The 21,451-nt window shown below is 34.5% G+C and overlaps 1 protein-coding gene across 2 annotated transcripts in view; it reads right to left on the reverse strand.

Moving 5' to 3' along the window:
* The window catches only part of TPR (translocated promoter region, nuclear basket protein), a 65,315-nt gene that overhangs the window by 31,892 nt on the left and 11,972 nt on the right, over nucleotides 1-21,451 (reverse strand). For both annotated transcript variants that reach the window (XM_059412786.1, XM_059412785.1), the window contains exons 13-27: nucleotides 19,701-19,808; nucleotides 18,477-18,703; nucleotides 17,412-17,575; nucleotides 16,634-16,767; nucleotides 16,399-16,547; nucleotides 15,005-15,167; nucleotides 13,614-13,748; nucleotides 12,587-12,727; nucleotides 11,495-11,660; nucleotides 9,889-10,055; nucleotides 8,765-8,917; nucleotides 8,270-8,386; nucleotides 3,288-3,491; nucleotides 3,000-3,184; nucleotides 2,447-2,594 (exon numbers count right to left, since the gene is read on the reverse strand). In XM_059412786.1, coding sequence (XP_059268769.1) covers nucleotides 2,447-2,594; nucleotides 3,000-3,184; nucleotides 3,288-3,491; nucleotides 8,270-8,386; nucleotides 8,765-8,917; nucleotides 9,889-10,055; nucleotides 11,495-11,660; nucleotides 12,587-12,727; nucleotides 13,614-13,748; nucleotides 15,005-15,167; nucleotides 16,399-16,547; nucleotides 16,634-16,767; nucleotides 17,412-17,575; nucleotides 18,477-18,703; nucleotides 19,701-19,808 — 2,361 coding nt within the window. The remainder of the gene's footprint in view (nucleotides 1-2,446; nucleotides 2,595-2,999; nucleotides 3,185-3,287; nucleotides 3,492-8,269; nucleotides 8,387-8,764; nucleotides 8,918-9,888; nucleotides 10,056-11,494; nucleotides 11,661-12,586; nucleotides 12,728-13,613; nucleotides 13,749-15,004; nucleotides 15,168-16,398; nucleotides 16,548-16,633; nucleotides 16,768-17,411; nucleotides 17,576-18,476; nucleotides 18,704-19,700; nucleotides 19,809-21,451) is intronic.

The following is a 21,451-nucleotide window of genomic DNA, read 5'->3' on the forward strand; positions in this document are numbered from 1 at the left end:
TTGCTAGAGTAAGTGTAAGGGGTTTCGGGTCACAGGCTGTGGGGCTACTGCTGGATTGTGGGGGTGCTCCAGATACACCCAATTTCTTTTTTTAGGTCCGAACTAATGCCTACCCCCTAATGCCACTGTCCTTTCTTCACTTCCCACTACCACCCTTGGCCAAAGCACAGATTGTAATCCCCTCTCTCTCCTCTGAAATTGGCCTTTGGTGAGGAATTCAGGGCTTTGCCTGTATCTTTCCTCCCACCTTAATTGAGGGGTGCTGATTTTCCTTCCTCCTCAAGTGCCTTTGAGTACCATCACCACTCCACTTTCCACGACACTTCCTTGCTTTGGACAGAAGCCATCAGATAAGGTTGGAAAGTCTCTGACTTCCCGTGTTTAGTTTTAGAACATTTACTCCCTCTCCGCCAGCCTTGGAATAAATCCTGGGTCCTTAGCCCTGACACCCTCTGGGGTCATCGTTGGCTGATTTGGTTCTTTAGCTCAGGTTTTGATGAAGTGAAAAGAATAGTCACTGGGGGTTCTCAGACTGGCCAGCTCTCAAAGTTCTTGGTGGTTAAACTTGGAGAAAAGCCACAGAAGAAACCTATAAGCACACATGTGTCCTCTGAATGAACTATATTTGCTTTTGCTTTTAAAAATTGAAGAAGTTTTTTAACAGAGTTCTCATTTGGTCATCCCCGTAATCCATTTGAGTCTAGTTTGGAATCTGACAACTAAAACAAAAAGAACCTTGAATTCGGTGCATACTTTGGTTTTGGTGCTGCTGCTTCTCATGGTCCTCAGCAGGGATTAAGAAAGAAAGTGTGCATGGCAGATGCCTAAAATTGGTGGGCCTGATTTCTTGGCAAATTGCTACTTTTTCCCTTTTTCCGTTCAAGACCAGTAAATGTTTAGATGAAGATGCATACTGAAATAAAAGCCATTGCGTTCTAAGGTTTTTTTTTTTCTTTTAAATTTAATGTTTAAGACCAGCTTTTAAGGCAGCAACTATCAAGTCCGAAAAGCAACTGATGTTTCCATTAATCTTTTTCTCGGGGGAAACCTTAGTTCTAATGGTTTAACATCCTGTAAATAAAGTTTAATGTAACAGAATTGCATAAGCAGCCTTTTCATCGACATGCCTGCTTTTAATGTAATAAAAAAAGTATATGTTAACAAAAAAGTTATGGCTCAGCATTGCCATCCTACTTTTTAAAAAAATTGTTTATTTATTTATTTGAGAGAGAGAGAGAGAGAGAGAGAGAGAAGGAGGATGCATGTACAAGTGGGGGGAGGGGCAGAAAAAGGACGGGGTGGAGAGAGAGCAAGAGACTGACTCTCTGATGAGTCTGACATGGGGCTTGATCCCAGGACCCTGAGATTGTGACCTGAGCTGAAATCGAGAGTTGGTCACTTAACTGACTGAACCGCCAAACGCCCCTTGCTTCAGTATTATTTGATATAACGTGTTACTTTTCGCCTTTTCTGATTTTGTGTAGGTGTTGGTTTTCTCCTAACTTTGTCAGTTGGGTGTTTCCTAATATTTGCCTGAAGGAAAATTAAGTGAATATGCAATCTTTTTAAAAACCCTGATTCTGCTCTTTTCCCTCCAAATGTTAATGTCACAGAATTGGAGGGTCTGTTTACTTCCATGATGAGATGTTTGAATTGGATTGTTTCCTCAAGATGTAATTCTGAAGCTTTTCATTTCTGTATGAAAACATAAATCCCATAAATCTACTCACTTTCCCCTGGGTTTCAACACTTTTTCTCTAGCAGCCATTCCAAGAGCCATTATAACTCTCATCAGTTAAAAGAAGATAAATGATTCTAGGTCTTAATTTCCTTCCTTCCAGATGTTAAGTTGTATTACTGCATATCCGCAGAATGAGGGCACTGCAATTATAAGCTTTTGGGCAGTAGTGTAGGTTAAGGAGCTGAGCTTGTGCTATGACCATCCATTCACAACCCTTCCTGGTTGATAGTTTTGACTACTTTTTACTCCCTTGCTAAGGAAGAAGTATTCTGTAGCAATTTCTATCTACAACCCTATCCAAGGATAACTACTCAGACATATACGTGACAACATAATAATAAAGATAACTGAAATTTATTAAGTACTCACTATGCACCGGACACATTTCTAAATGCTTCGTATATTTTAACTCAGTTAATCCTTAATATTATTATCATTCCAATATTACAGATGAGGAAATTTAAGAGCAGGGAAATTAATATACCTAAGACACACATCTAATAGTATGAAGCTAGAATTTAAAACCATGTAGTCTGATTGCCACTAGTCTTTTATCATTATGCAGTAATTCACTGTTACAATGTTTTAAATAGCTTATGAGTTTAGGAAAAGCGCTTATTTCAAATTAAATTTTATATCCTAAGAAATAAAAAATGAGCTCTCTTTCGACTTAACAACTGCTCTCTTAAAGCTTAGGATACATACCTGCACTTTCTCTCTTTCAGCATTTAGACTATCCTGCAGTTCCTGCAGCTCTCTTTCTAAAAGTTCAACTCTTTGTCGATAACGCAGACTCTCAACCTGAGCCACCTCAAACCTGGTTTCAGCAATTTCTTTTTCTCGTCGTATAAATCTGTAAGAACATGTAAGATTTTATTTGAATAAAAAAAAAATGCCAACAACACAGCATTTCAAAACTTAATTTTTAACATGACAAAAACCACTGACTTTAATAACTATTTTTACATCTTTTAATAATGAGGCATTTTAAAATTATAAACAGTGGCTTTACAAATGTGCATCTTTAAATTACTCAAAAGGCATTTAGTTTTTCAAAGAATCCACTCAAATTCTTACTATCAGATTTAACTTAATCATTTCTTTAATTTGGCATATATCTAAACGTCAAAAATGATCACTAAGGGATGGAATGGGCTTTATAAGTAAATAGCTCATAACCCCCACTTCCCTAATATACACATTTATAGTTGCATTACACAGTTGTTGATATACCACAGAGATGAAGCATCGGATTTACCTCAGAATTTCTAAAATTTGTTCTTGAGATTTTCCTTCCTCACTGAGAGATACATTCAAGGGACCTTGTACACCTTCTTTCACAGAGGCAACAACCTTGTCACTTAATTTTTCAATCTGATCATGAAGTAATCTGTTTTGTTTCTCTAGATCTTCACAGCGAGACATACACTTGGCAACTTCATCCTGTAAACAACAGTCTATTATAATAGCAGACTTTCCAGTGTACATTTAAAAACCCCAAACCTTTAAATTTTCCAGAATATTCTATCATGACCTACAGTAATACCTTTAACATTCTCTCTCTTTCCTCCCAAGACGCTTTACACTCCAATAACTGTGATTCTGCTTTCTGGGTTGTTTCTTCCAAATGCTGACGGACTGATGCCATTTTGGAAACCTGCTCCTTGGCAGCTTGCAGAGCTTCAACATCAGCAGCATGTAGCATCAATTCTCTCTCATACTTATTCTGAGCTTCCACAGCTATTTTAGCCTGTAAGAAATTATTCCTCCATTGATACAAGATTAAAAACTCATAAGCCTAGTCAATATTTTCTGAAACGATGTACACTATATTATTTATGATAACAAAAGACAACCTAAATGTACCAAATAGGAGAATAAGTAGAAGTTACACTGCATCTATTTAATGAAATATATACTGTTTACAAGAGACCCATTTTAGACCTAAAGACACCTATAGATTAAGGGAAGGGATAGAGAAACATTTATCATGTAAATGAAGTCAAAAGAAAGCCAAACTTGTATCAGAGAAAATAGATTTTTAACCAAAGACTATAACAAGAGACGAAGATGGGCACTGTATCATAATATCCAACAAGAAAATCTAATAATTGTAAATATTTATGCCCCCAACATGGGAGCACCCAAATAAATAAAACAGTAACAATCATAAAGGAACTCATTGATAACAATACAATAATCATAGGGAACTTTAACACCCCACTTACATCAATGGACAGATCATCGAAGCAGAAAATCAATAAGGAAACAATGGCTTTGAAATGAAACACTGGACCAGATGGACTTAACAGATATACTCAGAACATTTCATCCTAAAGCAGCAGAATACACATTCTTTTTGAGTGCACATGGGACATTCTACAGAATAGAATCTTATCACATGCTAAGTCACAAGTCAGGCCTAGACAAATACAAATAGACTGAGATCATACATACCATGCATATTTTCCCACCACAACACTAGGAAACTTGAAGTTAACCTCTAGAAAAAATGTGGAAAGGCCACAAGTACATGGAGGTTAAAGAGTATACTACTAAAGAATGAGTGGATCAACCAGGAAATTAAAGAAATTTAAAAATACATGGGAACAAGTGAAAATGAAAATACGATGGTCTAAAACCTTTGGGAGGCAGCAAAAGTGGTCCTAAGAAGGAAGTATATAATAAAAATACTGGCTTACCTCAAGAAGCAAGAAAAATCTCATATATGCAACCTAACCCTAAACCTAAATGATCTAGAAAAAGAACAACAAATGAAACCTAAAGCCAGCAGAAACAAGGAAATAATTAAGATTGGAGCAGAAATAAATCAGATAGAAACAAATAAACAAAAAACCCCAGTAGGACAGATAAATGAAATCAAGAAGTAATTCTTTAAAAGATTAATAAAATTAATAAACCCTTAGCCAGACCTGTCAAAAAGAAAAGAGAAAGGACCTAAATAAATAAAATCATGAATGAGAGATATTACAACCAACACCACAGAAATACAAACTGTAAGAGAATATTACGAAAAATTACATGCCAAGAAATTAGGCAATATGGAAGGAATGGATGCATTCCTAGACACATATAAACTACCCAAAGTGAAACAGGAAGAAATAAAAAAGTTGAACAGACCCATTAACCACCAAAGAAATTGAATCAGTAATCAAAAATCTCCAAACAAAAATGTCTAGCCAGATGGCTCCCAGGGGAATTCGATCACACATTTGAAGAAGACTTAATACCTATGTACCAAAAAACAGAATAGCAAATACCAAAAATATAGAAATGGAAGTAAAACACCCAAATTCACTCTATGAGGCCAGCATTATCCTGAATCCAAAACCAGACAAAGACCCCACTAAAAAGGAGAATTATAAGCCAACACCACTGATGAACACTGATGCAAAAATTCTCAACAAAGTAATAGCAAATTGAATCCAACAGTACATTAAAAGAACCATTCACCACAATCAAGTGGGATTTATTCCTGGGTGGCAGTGGTGGTTCAGTATTTGCAAATCAATCAAAATGATACACCACATTAACAAAAAAGGGTTAAGAGCCATATGAACCTCTCAATAGATGTGGAAAAAGCATCTGACAAAGTATGACATCTATTCATAAAAGTAGGGATAGAAGGAACAACAAATCCCTCAACACAGTAGGGATAGAAGGAACATACCTCAATATAATAAAGGCCATCTATGAAAAACCCACAGCTAATATCACCCTCAATAGGAAAACCTGACAGCTTTTCCTCTATGGTCAGGAACAACACAAGGATGTCCACTCTCACCACTGTTATTTAACACAGTACTGAAGTCCTAGTCTCAGCAATCATACAACAAAAAGAAAGAGAAAGCGTCCAGAGTCCAGGAAGAAGTCAAAATTTCACTATCCTCAGATGACATGATAAACTCTATCAAAAAATTGCTAGAACTGATACATGAATTCAGTAAAGTCATAGGACACAAAATCAACATACAGAAATCCACTGCATTTTTATACAATAATAAAGCCTCAGAAAGAGAAATCAAGGAGATCAATCCCATTTACAATTGCACCAAAGACCATAAGACACTTAGGAATAAATCTAACCAAAGAGATAAACGATCTGTACTCTGAAAACTATGTAACACTGATGAAAGAAATTAAAGATAACACAAAGAAAAAGAAAGACATTTCATGCTCATGGATTGGAAGAATAAGTATTGTTAAAATGTCTATCCTACCCAAAGGAGTGTACACATTTAATGAACTCTCTATCAAAATACCATCATTTTCAGAGACCTAGAACAACGAATCCTAAAATGTGTATGGAGCCACAAAAGACCCTGAATAACCAAAGCAACCTTGAAAAAAGAAAAGCAAAGCTGGAGGCATTACAATTCCAGATTTCAAGCTGTACTGCAAAGTTGTAGTCACCAAGACAGGATGATAATGGAACAAAAACAGACACATAAATCAATAGAACAGAACAGAGAACAGAGGAATGAACCCACAACTAAGAAAGAACATCCTATGGAAAAAGACCCTTCAAAAAATGATGTTGGGAAAACTGGACGGCCACAAGCAGAAGCAGCAGAAGAATGCAACTAGACCACTTTCTTACACCATACACAAATATACTCAAAATGGATTAAAGACCTAAATGTGAGACAGGAACCATCAAAATCCTCAAGGAGAACAAAGGCAGTAACCTTTCTGGCACTGGCTGTCCCAACTTCTTATTAGATAGGTCTCCTAAGACAATAGAAACAAAAGCAAAAATAAACTTTTGGGACTTTATCAAAATAAGCTTCGGCACAGCAAAAGAAACTAAACTAAAAGTCAACCTATGGAACAGGAGAAGGTATTTGCAAATGACATATCTGATAAAGATTAGTATCTAAAATACGTAAAGAACATGTCAAATCCAATACCCCAAAAACAAACGATCCAGTTAAAAATGGGCTTATGACATAATGAACAGACATTTTTCCAAGACATACAGATGGTTAACAGACACATGAAAAGATTCCCAATATCACTCTCATTGTTAGGGAAATAAAATCAAAATTACAACGAAGATATCACATCACACTTATCAGAATGGCTAAAATGAACAATACACGAAACAACAGATGTTGGCAAAGATGTGGAGAAAGAGGATCACTGTTACATTACTGGCAGGAATACAAACTGGTGTAGCCACTCTGGAAAACAGTATGGAAGTTCCTCAAAAAGTTAAAAATAGAACTGCCCTACAATCCAGCAAATTGTACTACTAGTTATTTATCCAAAAGATAAAAGAATACTGATTTGAAGGGACACTTGCACCCCAATGTTTATAGCAACATTATCAATAATACCAGTATTATGGAAAGAGCCCAAATGTTCACTGACTGATGAAAGGATAAAGAAGATATGGTATACATATAATGGAATATTACTCAGTCATAAAAAAGAATGAAATCTTGCTATTCGCAACATTCTGGACAGTATTGTGCTAAAAGAAACAGGTCAGAAAAGGACATATACCATATGATCTCACTCATGTGTGGAATTTAAGGAAAAAAACCAACAGAACATGGGGAAAAAAAAAAAGGCAAACCAAGAAACAGACTCTTAACTATAGAGAACTGAGGGTTACTGAAGGGAAGGTGGGTGGGGGGATAGGTTAAATAGGTGATGGGAATAAAGGAAGGAACTTGTGAGGAACACTGGGTGTTGTATATAAGTGATAACCCCCTAAATTCTACACCTGAAAATAGTATTACACTGTATGTTAACCTACTGGAATGTTTTTAAAAATTGGAGAAAAAGAACCTTCACCACAAAAACAAAGAAGAAATATTAAAGAACTGTTCAAAACGAAACTTATGAAGACTATGTAGCAATCTGGAGGAGGTTTTATGAAATAAAGGCTAAGTATAACTCAGATATGTAAAAATACACGTGCATACATGCATACAAATTAAAAGTCAACAAAGGGAAATAATAATTTATTTTAATATTGAATTATGGATACATTCATTTTAATTTCCAACATTATTACATTTGGCAATAAATCAAGAATAATTCATTTTCGTCTAATTACTTTGAAGTACATTCCTCTATATTCAATTTTTAAATTAATCTTTGTACGTACACACACACACACACCCTATATACAAGTAAGCAATAAATGTGACAACCACCATTTTGAACCCCCCCCAAAAATCTGTCATATACTACCCAACTTAAAAATGAGAACATTATTAATCTCCTTACTTGTCTTCCTTTCCCATTCTATCTCAGTTTTATTCTCACTCGTATTTTTATATTTTTTCCCCATTTGTGAAGACTGATTTGCGATTCTTGCACTATTTACTTTTAGCCTTCACTTTCAGCTGATCTTCACCCAAATTCCACAACAGTGTAAATAACTTTGCATTTCTCTGAGGTTCGCCCATCCCCAAGATGTATTAATAAACTCCAAGAACCGTTCCCTCGGATCAAATCTCATTTATCAATAACTGGCTCCAAATCAGCACTTACCTGTTCCTGACAGTCACGTCTGGCTTGCTGCTCATTATTCAAAGCTGTGCCAGCTCTCTGAAGAGCTTCTTGTACTTCACTCTGAACACTGTTGAGTGTTTTCTTTAACTCTGATAACTAAACCAGGAGAACATTAAAACCAGAGTTAACTACAAACTTATTTTATAGTAAAGACAGATTTAAAATATCAAACTAGTCCAAAGGGAGTTCTTATTAAATTTAAAAGGTAACTTCATATTATCTGCACAAACTTTACAGGTCTATATTCACTAAAATACCAATGCTTGGACAGAGGCTTCTAAAAAGCAGCATTGATACCTACTACCATAAAGCAGTCTAAAATTCTTAAAAGAAAACACATACAGACCTAAAGAGCAGAGTAATGCACGAAACTATTATTAAATGTGTTTAATCAGTATCTGCTGAGATGATACTAATGAGCTATTCAAATCCTTGCACACACAAAGGACTGATATGGTTAATAAACCAATTTACCTGTTGTTCCATGCTCTCTATGGCTTTTCTCTTGTCATCCTGAAGTTCCTGCTTTTCCTTCTCTACTTCCATCAACTTCTTTTCCAACTGTGTCTGAAACTCAGCTGACTCTTTTAAACGAACTTCAATATTCTTACGTACTTCTTCTGTCACCTTTAGCAACACCCAAATAATAGGATACAAAAATTATATATATTTAAAATTAGAGTTTCTCTAAGTCTAAACCAAGTTTGAGAAGTACTAAAAATCAACATTTGCCTTGTATTAAAAAAAAAATCATCAACGCTGAACAAAGAGTTTAAAAACAGCATTTAAAATCTTAAGTTACCACTTAACTAGGCTACTGGTCATTTTTCTTTTGAAGTGAAATTTCCATTTCCCCATTTCTCTCTCAATCCTCATATCCACTTGCCGCCAAATCTGTCCATTCTACCACTGAAAGGTTTTCTTCCCCACATATCTTGATTTTCATGATGCTAAGCATCAAAGAATCTTTTAAAACTGTGACTCTAGACCACTACAATAGCCACTGAAACAAACTCTATCCTCCAATCTACTACACATTAAGCTAACTAAAACAAATCCTGATTATAACGTGTTGAAAGAAATCAAGAGCTCTTAATAATCTAACAGAATACAATTTAATATGATGTTCAAAACCTTTCCAACTTGGTACTTGGTATATTTAGAATTCTATTTCTCTTTGTTTCACTTCACAGAGTCAATATGCTAGCCAACCTGTTCTCATCTGAAGTCTTTTTACTTGACTGAGGGTTCCTACTATATGGAATAGTCTTCTACCTTTGAATATCCAAATGATACTGTCAAGGCTGTGAACAAATGCCGTCTCTCTTGTGAAGTCATGCAGGAGACCACTTCCTTCCCATTCACACTAACATCTGATCTGAACCTTTCTTACAGCAATTATACTCTTCTTTGTTTTATGAATTTTGTGGGTTTTGTTTTGTTTTATCTGGCTTATTAGACATAAGTACTTTTAAGGTATAAGAGGTAAACACAATGATGTCACTTGAACTCACATTTACTACAGTGCTTACCCACAACAAGCTCCTAATTTACAAAATGTTAAGTGCATTCAAAATGAATTTAAAAATTGTATATACCTGTTTTTCCTTGTTAAGAGATTCTTCTAAACTAGTAACCATTGCACGATACTGTTCCACATTACTAGTACTTGTTTTGAGTCTCTCCTTCAAATCATTCACCTGCTCTTCCGCCTGCCTTAGCTGACTCAGAAGATCATCCACATCTTCTTTGCTGGTAGGCTGACCTAAAAGATTTAAGAGCTTTCTTACAATTAACATTTTAAATGACATTAGAGACATTCTTTTGTCTAAGAATTAGTGAAATTAGGATTTCGGCTCAAATGAGGAAGGATTTATTTTAAAAGTATATTTCAACCTATGCTAAATACCAAAATAAAAACAAGTATTTTGCCAGGGTATTGTTATTCTTCTTCAAAATATCAAATATTTGAAATCTGCTATTACAAATATTAAAAAGATATTTAAATGAGAAGAATACTAAATATTTGCACTAAACTGAGATACTTGAAGATACTACCAGGTTTTTAATTTATTATTCAAACACTGCTTACTCTAAAACACTAAACACTTAAATCATTCAGTCCAATTTTCATTCTAAAATCCATGGGAAAGGAAGAAATTGCAGACTGAAAAGGATGTTTGCTTATCATATATCTATAAGAAAGCACTACTGACTATTGAAAAACTATATATCCACTATATCTATATATATTATGTACATATATTTACATAGACAAACACATATATATCATATCTTCTTTTAAGATTACCTGGACTAAAGGCCTTGCATTTGAAATTGTGTATTCATAAAGATAAGCGTAAGCTAATGAAACAAATCTTTAAACTAAGACTATCAAAGAACAATGATTATGAATACTACTCTAAAAGAGACCAAACAAATCAATTATTTCTGTAAATGAGCCTTATTATGGTTTTAACAAGGGAGAATGAAGAATTTAAGTATTAACTCTCCTCAAGAGGAAACATTTTTAAAGTATCAATAAATGGGGGCGCCTGGGTGGCTCAGTAGGTTAAGCCGCCTTCAGCTCAGGTCATGATCTCAGGGTCCTGGGATCGCGTCCTGCATCGGGATCTCTGCTTAGCAGGGAGTCTGCTTCCCTCTATCTCTCTCTCTCTCTGCCTGCCTCTCCGTCTACTTGTGATCTCTCTCTCTCTCTCTGTCAAATAAATAAATAAATAAAATCTTAAAAAAAAAAAAACTATCAATAAATGGTTTCAACAACTGGAAAACTAGAGCATACCTTGGTCAGGTGCCATATAGAATTATTCTGAATCTTGTAAGTCTGCAAATTTACTAATTTAAGCCTAAAACTAAGCTTTACTATATGAGAATAAAAGTTTTTTTTTTTTCTCTTTTGCTACTATCCACAAAAAATAGGCTATTTACAAGGTATGTTACCAGCCTAAAAAAGTACTTTACTGGGATGCCTCTGGCTCAGGTCCTAATCCCAGAGTCCTGGGATCAAGCCCTGAGTGACGCTCCCTGTTCACCAGTCTGCTTCTCCCTCTCCGTCTGCCCCTCTCTCCTGCTGGTACTCCCTCTCTCTCTAGCTTGCTCTCTCTCAAATAAATAAAATCCTTAAAAAAAAAAAAAAAAAGGAAAAAAGTAATTTACTATCAGCCTACTTAATTATTGATTTACCTTTACCAGTTCTCTGTGAGGACTGAGAAGCAAGCTGTACTTCCATATTACTGAGATGTTGTTTCAATGTAGCAATTTCCTTTTGAGCATTCTTTAATAATTCTTTTGTGTTAAGATGAAGATTTGTCTCAGTATCTAGCTGTCTCTTTGTATCTAAAAGTTGAACCTAAAAAGAAAAATACATTAATCCTGCAAATACTATCTTTAGGTTCTTAAGTAATCAGAGGTTCACATTATCTTTTTATAATACTTTAAACTCTGGCCCAGATAGAATAATATAAACCAAATCTGAAATAACTGGAAAAAAAAAATTGTGTGATACCTGACAGGAAACAAAGCAGTAAGCCCCACAAATTCCCTAGCTTCCTGACTTAGGAAGGTCCAGGCTTTAACACAGGGAAATCAGGGAAATAAGGCAGAGGCCAGCAGACTCCTTGAATTGAGGACATGTAACTGAGAGTACAGGAAGAATAAATTAGAGCAAATTCCTCAGACAGACTTCTACAGAGAGCTGCACTAGGTAGAGTACCCTGGACATTTGCAGTGGATCCCTCTTGAATAGTCAGCAAAACAGTCATCAGTGTATACATGTGAAATTATCCTAGACAGGGTTAAGAATCACCCAAAGGGACTAGAGTAAAGAGTGTCTGGTGCTCATAGCAAGTTAGGAATAATGCCCGTTACCAGCAGCCAGACTGAAAACACACAATTCATTGGACACTGGGACGAGTATTCAGGAAGGTCTCAGCTTAACAGTAGAGAATAATTAGTTAGAGACTGAGCGCTGCTTTGGGCCTACCTAATAAATCATAAAAAGTAACACTCAAGAGAATCAAACTATTTTCAATTACTGCATCCCAGAACAAAACCCAAGATTTACAGGATTATAAAAATATCTAGCAATTAAGAGGATAAAACTTACAATGTATGGAACCCCAAAATTACTAGGCACACAAAGGCAAGAAAAACTTAACAGCTTGAAAGAAGTCTCTCTAAAACCATGATTCAACAAGAGATGGCAGTGTACCTACATACCAGCTTCACTTCTGGAAATAAACAACTTACGGATATTCGTATACTAAATTGACTCACATCTAGATTTCTAGTAAGTGTATGCCTTTGCTCCACCTCATTTTCCAGCTTCTTCTTTAGATGAGATATCTCATGTTCCAGTTTTTCTATCTGGCTACTAAGCCTTTGTTTGGTTTCTGTTTCAGATCGCTCTAATATTCCCTAAGGTAAAAAAAGATTTTGATTATGCTTAAGAAAAAAGTTAAAAAGCAATGCAAAGAAAATTAAAGGCTACAGAGCATTACGGGATTACAACCCACTTCTACATGAAGAACTTAAAATCTAGAATATTTACCAAGAGTCTTTTGACATTTTTCATACTACAGTATCTGTTTAGGGGTCCTGGGTGGTTCAGTCAGTTAAGCGCCTGCCTTTGGCTCAGGTCATGATCCCTGAGTCCTAGGACTGGGCCCTGCATTGGATACTCCCTGTTCAGCAGGAAGTTTGCTTCTCCCTCTGCCCCTCACCCTGCTCTTGTGCTCTCTCGCTCCCAAATAAATAAATAAATAAAATCTTTAAAAATATATATCTATTTAATAAAGAAAAAAAGAAATATAATAGTCACTCAGATTTCCTGAAGTTTTAAAAGAATTAACCTTTTTAAAAAAATTTTATTTATTTGTCAGAGAGACAGAGAGCACAAGCAGGGGGGAGCAGCAGGCAGAGAGAGAAGCAGGCTCCCTGCTGAGCAAGGAGCCTGACATGGGACTTGATTCCAGGACCCCAGGATCATGACCTGAGGTGAAGACAAACACTTAACCAACTGAGCCACCCAGGCATCTCTAAAAGAATTGATCTTATAAATAATTAAACTACATAGAACTCTGTAAATATAGATTTGAAGAGGAAAACTGCCAAACGCAGTTTCAATCATCTGTTTAAAGGTTTTATTTAGAATATTGACATGCCCTAATAAATCTCAAAACTCAATTATCATCATAATGCATGACAAAAGTAACAGAAAAGTTTTCTAATTAAGAACCCAAGAGGATTCAATGTTAAATTTAACATCAAGAATTTTTTTCTTGAGATATTTTTATTTGGTTACCTGAATTGTTTGCAGATTAGTCAGCAGCAAGTTTTGCCCTCTTTGTTCAGCTAATAAAGACTCTCTCTGCTGAGAAAGACGGACTTCTGACAATTTAAGCATTTCCTTTTCCTTTTTCAAGTTTTCTGCTCTTACCTTGAGGTAAATACAAGTAAAAGAAAAAAATGCTGGAAATAACGTGTCATATGCAATAATACCATTATAAAATTAAAAAGAATCTTCACTACTGTTTATTTCTTAATGTTAATTAGAGACAAGATCATCTCTTCATTATACAAGGATTTATAACTCTTTGAAGTTTCATGTATTGAAATATGAAGCAAAAGTTATTGGGACTATCAATAGATCAAAGGAAAAAAATCTTGTAATTACCACAGATATTTATGATTTCTCTGCTCTTAACCAATCAGATATTAAAACAAACCCAAAACCCTAAAACATCAAAGTAAAAGAAACATAATTGCAAAATTTTGCTACAGTCATACCTACATACTACTAAATTATGCATTTTGAATCCAAGTTTGGTTTCTAAGTACCTGTTTGAGAATGCTGACTACTTTATTCCAACTTTTTTTTCCCTCACAAAGAGTACAATCAGATTCTCAGATTTGGCAGGCTGCTCTGAAAATCAGTATCCTCAAAGTATTCACATTTATATAATAAATCATAAATAAGCAATCATAAAACTTCCTCCACTGGTTTGAAAAAGTGATGCCTCCATTCCCCACAAATGAGTGTGAGTACATTAACAATGAAAGAATGTAGACAACAGAATTAGAAAACCTAGATTTAAGTCCCAACCAATCCATCTTTCGCTATCCTAAACAGGAAATCACTTAACTTTTGGGAGTTTCTCCACAGGTAAAATGGGAGACAACTGTACCTTGCTCACAAGTAATGGTCAAAAAGTTGGGAGATAATTTTATGAGAAAGTAAAACGTTATATAAAAATTCATCAAGAATCCAGTACTTAATTGAAAGTACTGTCAATTTCTAACGGGCATTTGTATTCATGTGGAAATTCAGAAATAGAATTTAATGCTAATAAAATTTTTATACTGTCCTTTATCAGAAATGAGCGAGAATGAATGAAATACTCATTTGTTTTTGCTGTAACTGGAGAAATGGCAACTTACAAATTTAATATGAAATGGAAGACTTGTAAGGAAGTCTTAATCCAAAAAATCAAACTTTTCCCAGTTTAGTTTTAATAGAAACAGTCACCGGATTAATGCACAACTGGATATCTGGAAACTATGTAATAAGGACTCGAAATTCACAAACCTCTCCAACATCTGTATCATGTCAACCAGTAAAATCAAAGCAATAACTAAAAAACAAATGTCAAATGAAATTTATAATGCAAGTCAGATGAGGGAAATTGGTCTCACTTCCGCAACAGCTAGTTTTTCATTTGCTCCTCTCAAATCCTGTGTCATTGTATTGATGATCTGTTCCTGCTTCTGAGTTGTTGCAGTGAGTTTCTGATTTCTCTCATGTAGGGATGTGATTTCTCGACGATATCCTTCAACGTTATCTTGTAGCATTTCATAACTTATGAGAGAAAAAAATTTCTATAAGCAACTAAAATAGTATATCCTAGGTTAGTTCCTTAAAGGACTTCACAACAGCTAAATTTCACATGAGTAACAATATGAGGGGTGCCTGGCTGGCTCAGTCTGTTAAGTGTCTGCCTTTGGCTCAGGTCATGATCCCAGGGTCCTGGGACGGAACTCCTTGCTTGGCAGGGAGTCTGTTTCTTCCTCTCCCTCCATCCCTCCCCCTCTGCTCATGCTCTATCTCTCACTTTCTCTAATAAATAAATAAAATCTTCAAAAAAATTTTTTTAAGCCAATATGGAAAAGAGTAGTTTATCATAATGTAAAATCTTCACCTCCAAATTTAATAGTTAAATTTAAACTCTGAATAAGCTTTAAAACTTTAAATTCTACTTTCATGCTGAATTAACTTTTTAAGCTAATTCATTTATAAGAACTTTAATCACATTCAAAATAATGCCAATATAATGTTGATATATCAAATATCCACCATGATACAGTATGCAATTTAAGGTATTTATGAATGGTTAGAGAGGGAGCATGGAGATCCTTTTAGCCTCTCTAATTCTTCTTAATTTCTTACGTTTCTTGAAAGCTTACAAAATGGCTGGCTACAGCTATCAGCATAGAAAAAAGAAGGTGCTTTTACTTGGGGTATCAAATTGTTGGAGTGTATGGAGGAAAACTACCTGCCACACCCTTATAAAAACATTGTTTTTTAACCTGTAGTATATCTAGGAAAAATTTTGTCCTAACCTGCTAAACTAATAAGTATTTAATGGATCTATTAATAACTATAAAATGAGATTTACTATATTCCTTTATAAATGACCAAAAAAGTAAATTCTCCCCAAATTAACTATCTACTACTTCTCTTCTAGAGAAGACTGAATGAAATTTGTTCACATACCTCTCATTCTCTGATGTATTTAATAAATAATTAAGTCCTATAAAAACAGTACATCCTTCAATCTCAGAAAGGAAAACTAGCACATTCCACACATCAACTTCAACTTTCTAAATAAATAACTATCTGGACTCCTTAGGAATGCCCAAGAGAATCATAAGCCAATATTAAAAAAATGAACCCCCACAGTTTCTCACCCTAGAGTATGGTCCACAAATAAGTAACACTCTTGCACATTAATCCTTTGATTCATTTGAATACTGAAGTTTGGATTATTTATTTATTTAGACTATTAGCTTTTGAACAACAGAAAATTTACCGTTTAGAAGCAAAGTCTAGTTGTGTAGAAATTTTGGTGTTTTGTGATCGCAAATCTGTAATTTGATCCTGAAGTTTTTCGAGCTGCTCATTTTGTATTTTTTCATTATCTGCCTTTTCTTTTTTGTAATTCTCAAAAATTTCCTGCAACTAAATATTGGATAAATTATTAAAGATGACAACCTGTGTTCTCAAAGAACCTAATCCAAGATAAAGTTATAATGATGTGGTCTCACCTGTTTAAGGGCAGCCTTGGCTTCTATGGCCTCTGCTGACTCAATGACAGATACTGAAGCAGGAGTGGAAGCAGTCTGGGATGTACTTGAACGTTTTGGAGTTGACGCAAGAGAAATATCATCTAAGCTTGAAGCTTCAGAAATGTAAACAGAATGATACAACATTTCTTATCACAAATATCACTACCAATATAAACAAGTTAGACTTATTTAAATGAAATGGTAAGATTGCAGAGATCATGAGAGAAGGCATCTACTAAATAACCTATTAAAATTATATTTGGTTTTTGGTTAGAGACAATATTCGCTGATGAAATGTTCAAACTTAACTAAAAGGGAGATGTAATGTAATGTACAGCATGGGAGTATCATCAGTGATAATGTGACAACTCTGTATGGTGACAGAGGATAACCAGACATCGTGGGAATCATTTCATGTTGTATGGAAATATCAAATCCCTATGAGGTACATCTGAAACTAACAGCATATTGTGTGTCAATTACACTTAAAAATACACAGAATCAGCAATTCATAGACACTAATATACACATTTTTCAACAATGGTCAGCATTTCTTCTTTTTTAGTCATTCCTAAAATAACTATACGTTTTAGAACTGGTGAGGTTATGATCAACCATATATGGTAGTTCAATTTGAAGTTACCATTCAGTAGAGTGGACAGTGCTTATGATGTTGCAAATCTATTCTATAATATACATTTAAAAAATATTTCCCAAAATTATTTAAAAATTTTTAAGATAATATATGAAAACCAACCTTGCAAAGGAATGGCAACTCCTGTTGTTTGTGACAACAAAATACGGTACATGTCACGCTGACGAACTATGGAATCAACAAGCTGCATTTGATGTTGTCGTGACTCGCGGAGTTGTTCTAATTCAGTGAGGGCATTCTCAAGTTTTAGCTGCAGCTCAGCAATTCTGCAGAAAAAGAAGTCAGTGTATTTCCCATGACAGACTGAAAGGCAGTTGTAATTTCAAATTACCAACTGACTAATCAGCACTTTAGCATCTATCATATTAAGAGTAATATTTTTGCCTCTCTTATCCTTTCTTTCTTCTGTCAGTTATTTTAAGAACCACTTTTAAAATCTTCACCACACAGGACTCAGGTACTCCCCGAAGTCATCTGAAAAAACTACTTGCAAAAATCAAACCAATTCCACTCAGTCCAAACCCCAGTCTTCTTACATTTATAACCACTCTTTCTCTAGCACCATTTTTGGGAAAAAATTTGTTACTATGCTTGAATAATTCCTACATTCTCTTCTCCACGAAGTATTGACTTTGATTCTGGAAATGTTTCTCCACAGATTTAAGGGAATCTGTTCCCTTAAATCCAGGCAAGGTCCTCTACCTCTACACTCCTAATGATAGGCTTCTATCCATTATAGCACTAATCACACTGAACTATTATCTACTTATCTATTTTATTCTTTTTTTTTTTTTTTTAAGATTTTATTTATTTATTTGACAGAGACACAGCCGAGAGAGGGAACACAAACAGCGGGAGTGGGAGAGGAAGAAGCAGGCTTCCCGCCTAGCAGGGAGCCCAGTGTGGGGCTCAATCCCAGGACCCTGGGATCATGATCTGGGCTGAAGGCAGATGCTTAACAACTGAGCCACCCAGGCATCCCTACCCATTTTATTCTTACTATCAATCTCATCCACAAATTGATATCCCAGAGAGTAAATTTTTTTTTTTTTTGTATCGTTGCTCAATTTTTTTTTCCCTCCTAAGTCACTATATTCTCAGTATACAGCACAATTAGGGACACAAAAGAAATATTGGCTAAAAAAATCAAGGTAGTCAACTGCTTACTTGCATGAAGTTGTTTCTTGTTCCTCTCTTTCTCTGGTTTCCCCAAGTTCTCTAAGGGCCACTAAGAGACGTTGATTTTGCTGTTGAAGTTCTTCAATATTTCTATAAGATACTAGATGCTGTGATATTACTTCAGATGAACTACTTATATCAGCAGAGCTTACTTCCTCATCACGAATTACATGATTACCCCTTGCTTCTTCAAGTTCCATCAAAAGCACTCTAATCTAAAAACAAAGTTTTAATATGTTACCAAATAGTATTGACTTTGATTCTGGAAATGTTTCGAACAGAAATTTGCAAGTGAAAATATTACTCTATGCATAACATCAGTTAGTATTAAATGATTTTAAAAATATTAAGGTTGTTTCAGATATTGAAACCCAGAAAAATTTTAGTGGAAAAAATTATTTTTCATTTCTATTGAAGTGTATAAAAAAGGCTAGTACTTTTCAAAAAACTACCAATTCATGATTCTACAAGTATGGCTCCATTTTTGTAAAACAATGACCAAATAAAACACCAAGAAATATATAACTATGTGTGCATATGCTTGCACTTGCATGCTTATATATGTAGCATACGGTGGGGCAGAAGGCAGCATGAAAAAGATTTAATTCAACTCATATGAAATTTTTATGTATGTGTTATATATGTATAAATCCACCTACCAGAACAAGGATAAAATATACGAACAAAATAGTTCTATATTTTCTGACTTGTTGAGTTGAGGGAAAAAAAAGTGGCAGAGTAATCTATAGGTATGGTTTTATTTCAGTAAAAACAAAGGATGCTTACATATGTTCATGAATGCACCGTGTGTGTGTGTGTGTGTGTGTGTGTGTGTATATATATATATATGAACAAAGACATGAGAGAATATATATCAGTCTGTTAACACTGGTTATATTCTGGGATTTGGGCAGGGGACAGAAGACTTTTATTTATCCTTGAATTATTTCATTTATTACAACCAGTAGTTACAATTTGAAAATTTATCAAATACTTAAAAAAAAAAAAAGAGAAAACAAAAAAATGAGAAAAAATGAGAAAAAAAAATGAGAAAACAAAAGCAATGACTAGGTTACAGTGCTGCTATAGTCATAGTCCTAAGTGATGAGAATTTCATATGCAGTAGTTCTACCTTAGATACCTGCAAATAGATTTAAACATTATTGGGCAGTCTGTTTAGGAAAAAAATAGGAAAAGAAACAAAATTCTAACCTGTTGTGAAAGATCTTTTATTTGTATTTCCATCCTTTGATTGTCTCTTTCAAGCACAGATGAATGTTTGTTAGCTTTATCAGTGTCCTCCTGCAACCGCTGAATCTCCTTTAAAATGTAAATTAAAGTGAAAATTCTGCATACCCTTCTAAAATCTATACAAATGAAGCAGTTATATGAATAAAAATATACAGTACTCAAATATTATATTCAACTGATAAACTAAAACGTTCTATTTATGATACAGTAGTTATTAAGGAGTAAATCCCCACAAATATGAACGCATATTTCTTAGTATCTCAAGTACTGCTCATCATTGTTTTTCACTATATACAAATAATGGAGGATCTGCCACTTGTCTCCAGATTAACTGTAAATTACAATTTTACAGCCACACCAAATAAACAGTTTACGTAAAATGATATCACAGAAATACTTTCAAAAGCTGCGTTACTGAGATGAAAATCAAGGACTATATTACAATGCCAATCATTACTACACTACTTACACAGAAATAAACATCAAAGTAAACAATGTTCGGTAAGGTGTGTAAGACTTGATTTTATAAAAAAGGAAACAGGAATTTATTCTAAAACAGCAGTAGACAATGTTACAAGACTGTTAAAAAGATACATTATATGCAAACCTCTGTTAGTAAGTTCTGCATTCCAGTATCACTAAGGATTTAAGGGCACAGTTTAAAGGAAACTGATAAAAAACAAAATATGTTTGAAATCTTGTGTTTTATCTCAAACTCATACAAATTTTGCTTCTTAACAAGCCGTTTTTACATTATAATGTCTTAAATACTATCCAAGTGAAAGATGGCTCATATTTATGCTGGTGTTTCAAGTATCACTTGAAAGTACACTGCCCTAAAGGTATTCGTAGGCCAATTTCAGTAGAAACAAGTATGTGACAAAATGAAGGAGGCATATATTTGTGAGAGATGGCAGTGTTCAAAATGGGATTAACTAAGATGCTAAGGAAGAAATAACTTGGTTATAAAACTCTGAACATCAAAGAATCTAGACTGGAGGACACATGATGTACGTTACAAACAAGATTCTGCTATAAAGAAGATACAGAAATTATCTAAATTCTTTGCTAGTTTGGACAAAAGTATGTAGGGGATTTTTATTATTATTCCCATACATTAGTGAAAAAGGAACAAATAGGTTTTTTCCATAATGAGCACCTACTATCATTTGAGCCTGAAAGTCCTTGTACTTCACTGTTTGCTTTAGACAATAAGCTCTAGGAAAAAACTCTCAACATTGAGAAACTTGAGATCTAATTATACCCAAGGGACCTCTTCTCAAACCACAGGGTTGGGGGGTGAGGGGAGATATTAAAACCAATAGTCTGCCAAGGCAAGCCGTTACGTGTTATATGACTCAGGAGAAAAAGACCATTAGATATAATATACCCAGATTTAAACTGACATCTGAATTGTGATAGCAACCAGAACAAAATTTTAAGTTTCAATTAAGGATACAACTTATTTATACTATTTTTTCCCAGGGGGGAAAAATTAATCAGTTTAGAACAGCAGATACAAAAGGTTACTGAATTTTCTCAATAAAACTTGTTCAATAAATCTTGAGTTCTTCACAGAAAATAAGTATTAAGTTGTACCCTAAAAGCAAAATTATGTCGATACAGTCTTTTTAATTATTATCTAGTAAAAAGGAATCTTAAGAGGTAAGATATTTATGAATATCCTTGGTACTTTAAATTTGCAAAGGAAG

The sequence above is a fragment of the Mustela nigripes genome, chromosome 10 (assembly GCF_022355385.1).
Source record: "Mustela nigripes isolate SB6536 chromosome 10, MUSNIG.SB6536, whole genome shotgun sequence".
Lineage (NCBI taxonomy): Eukaryota > Metazoa > Chordata > Mammalia > Carnivora > Mustelidae > Mustela > Mustela nigripes.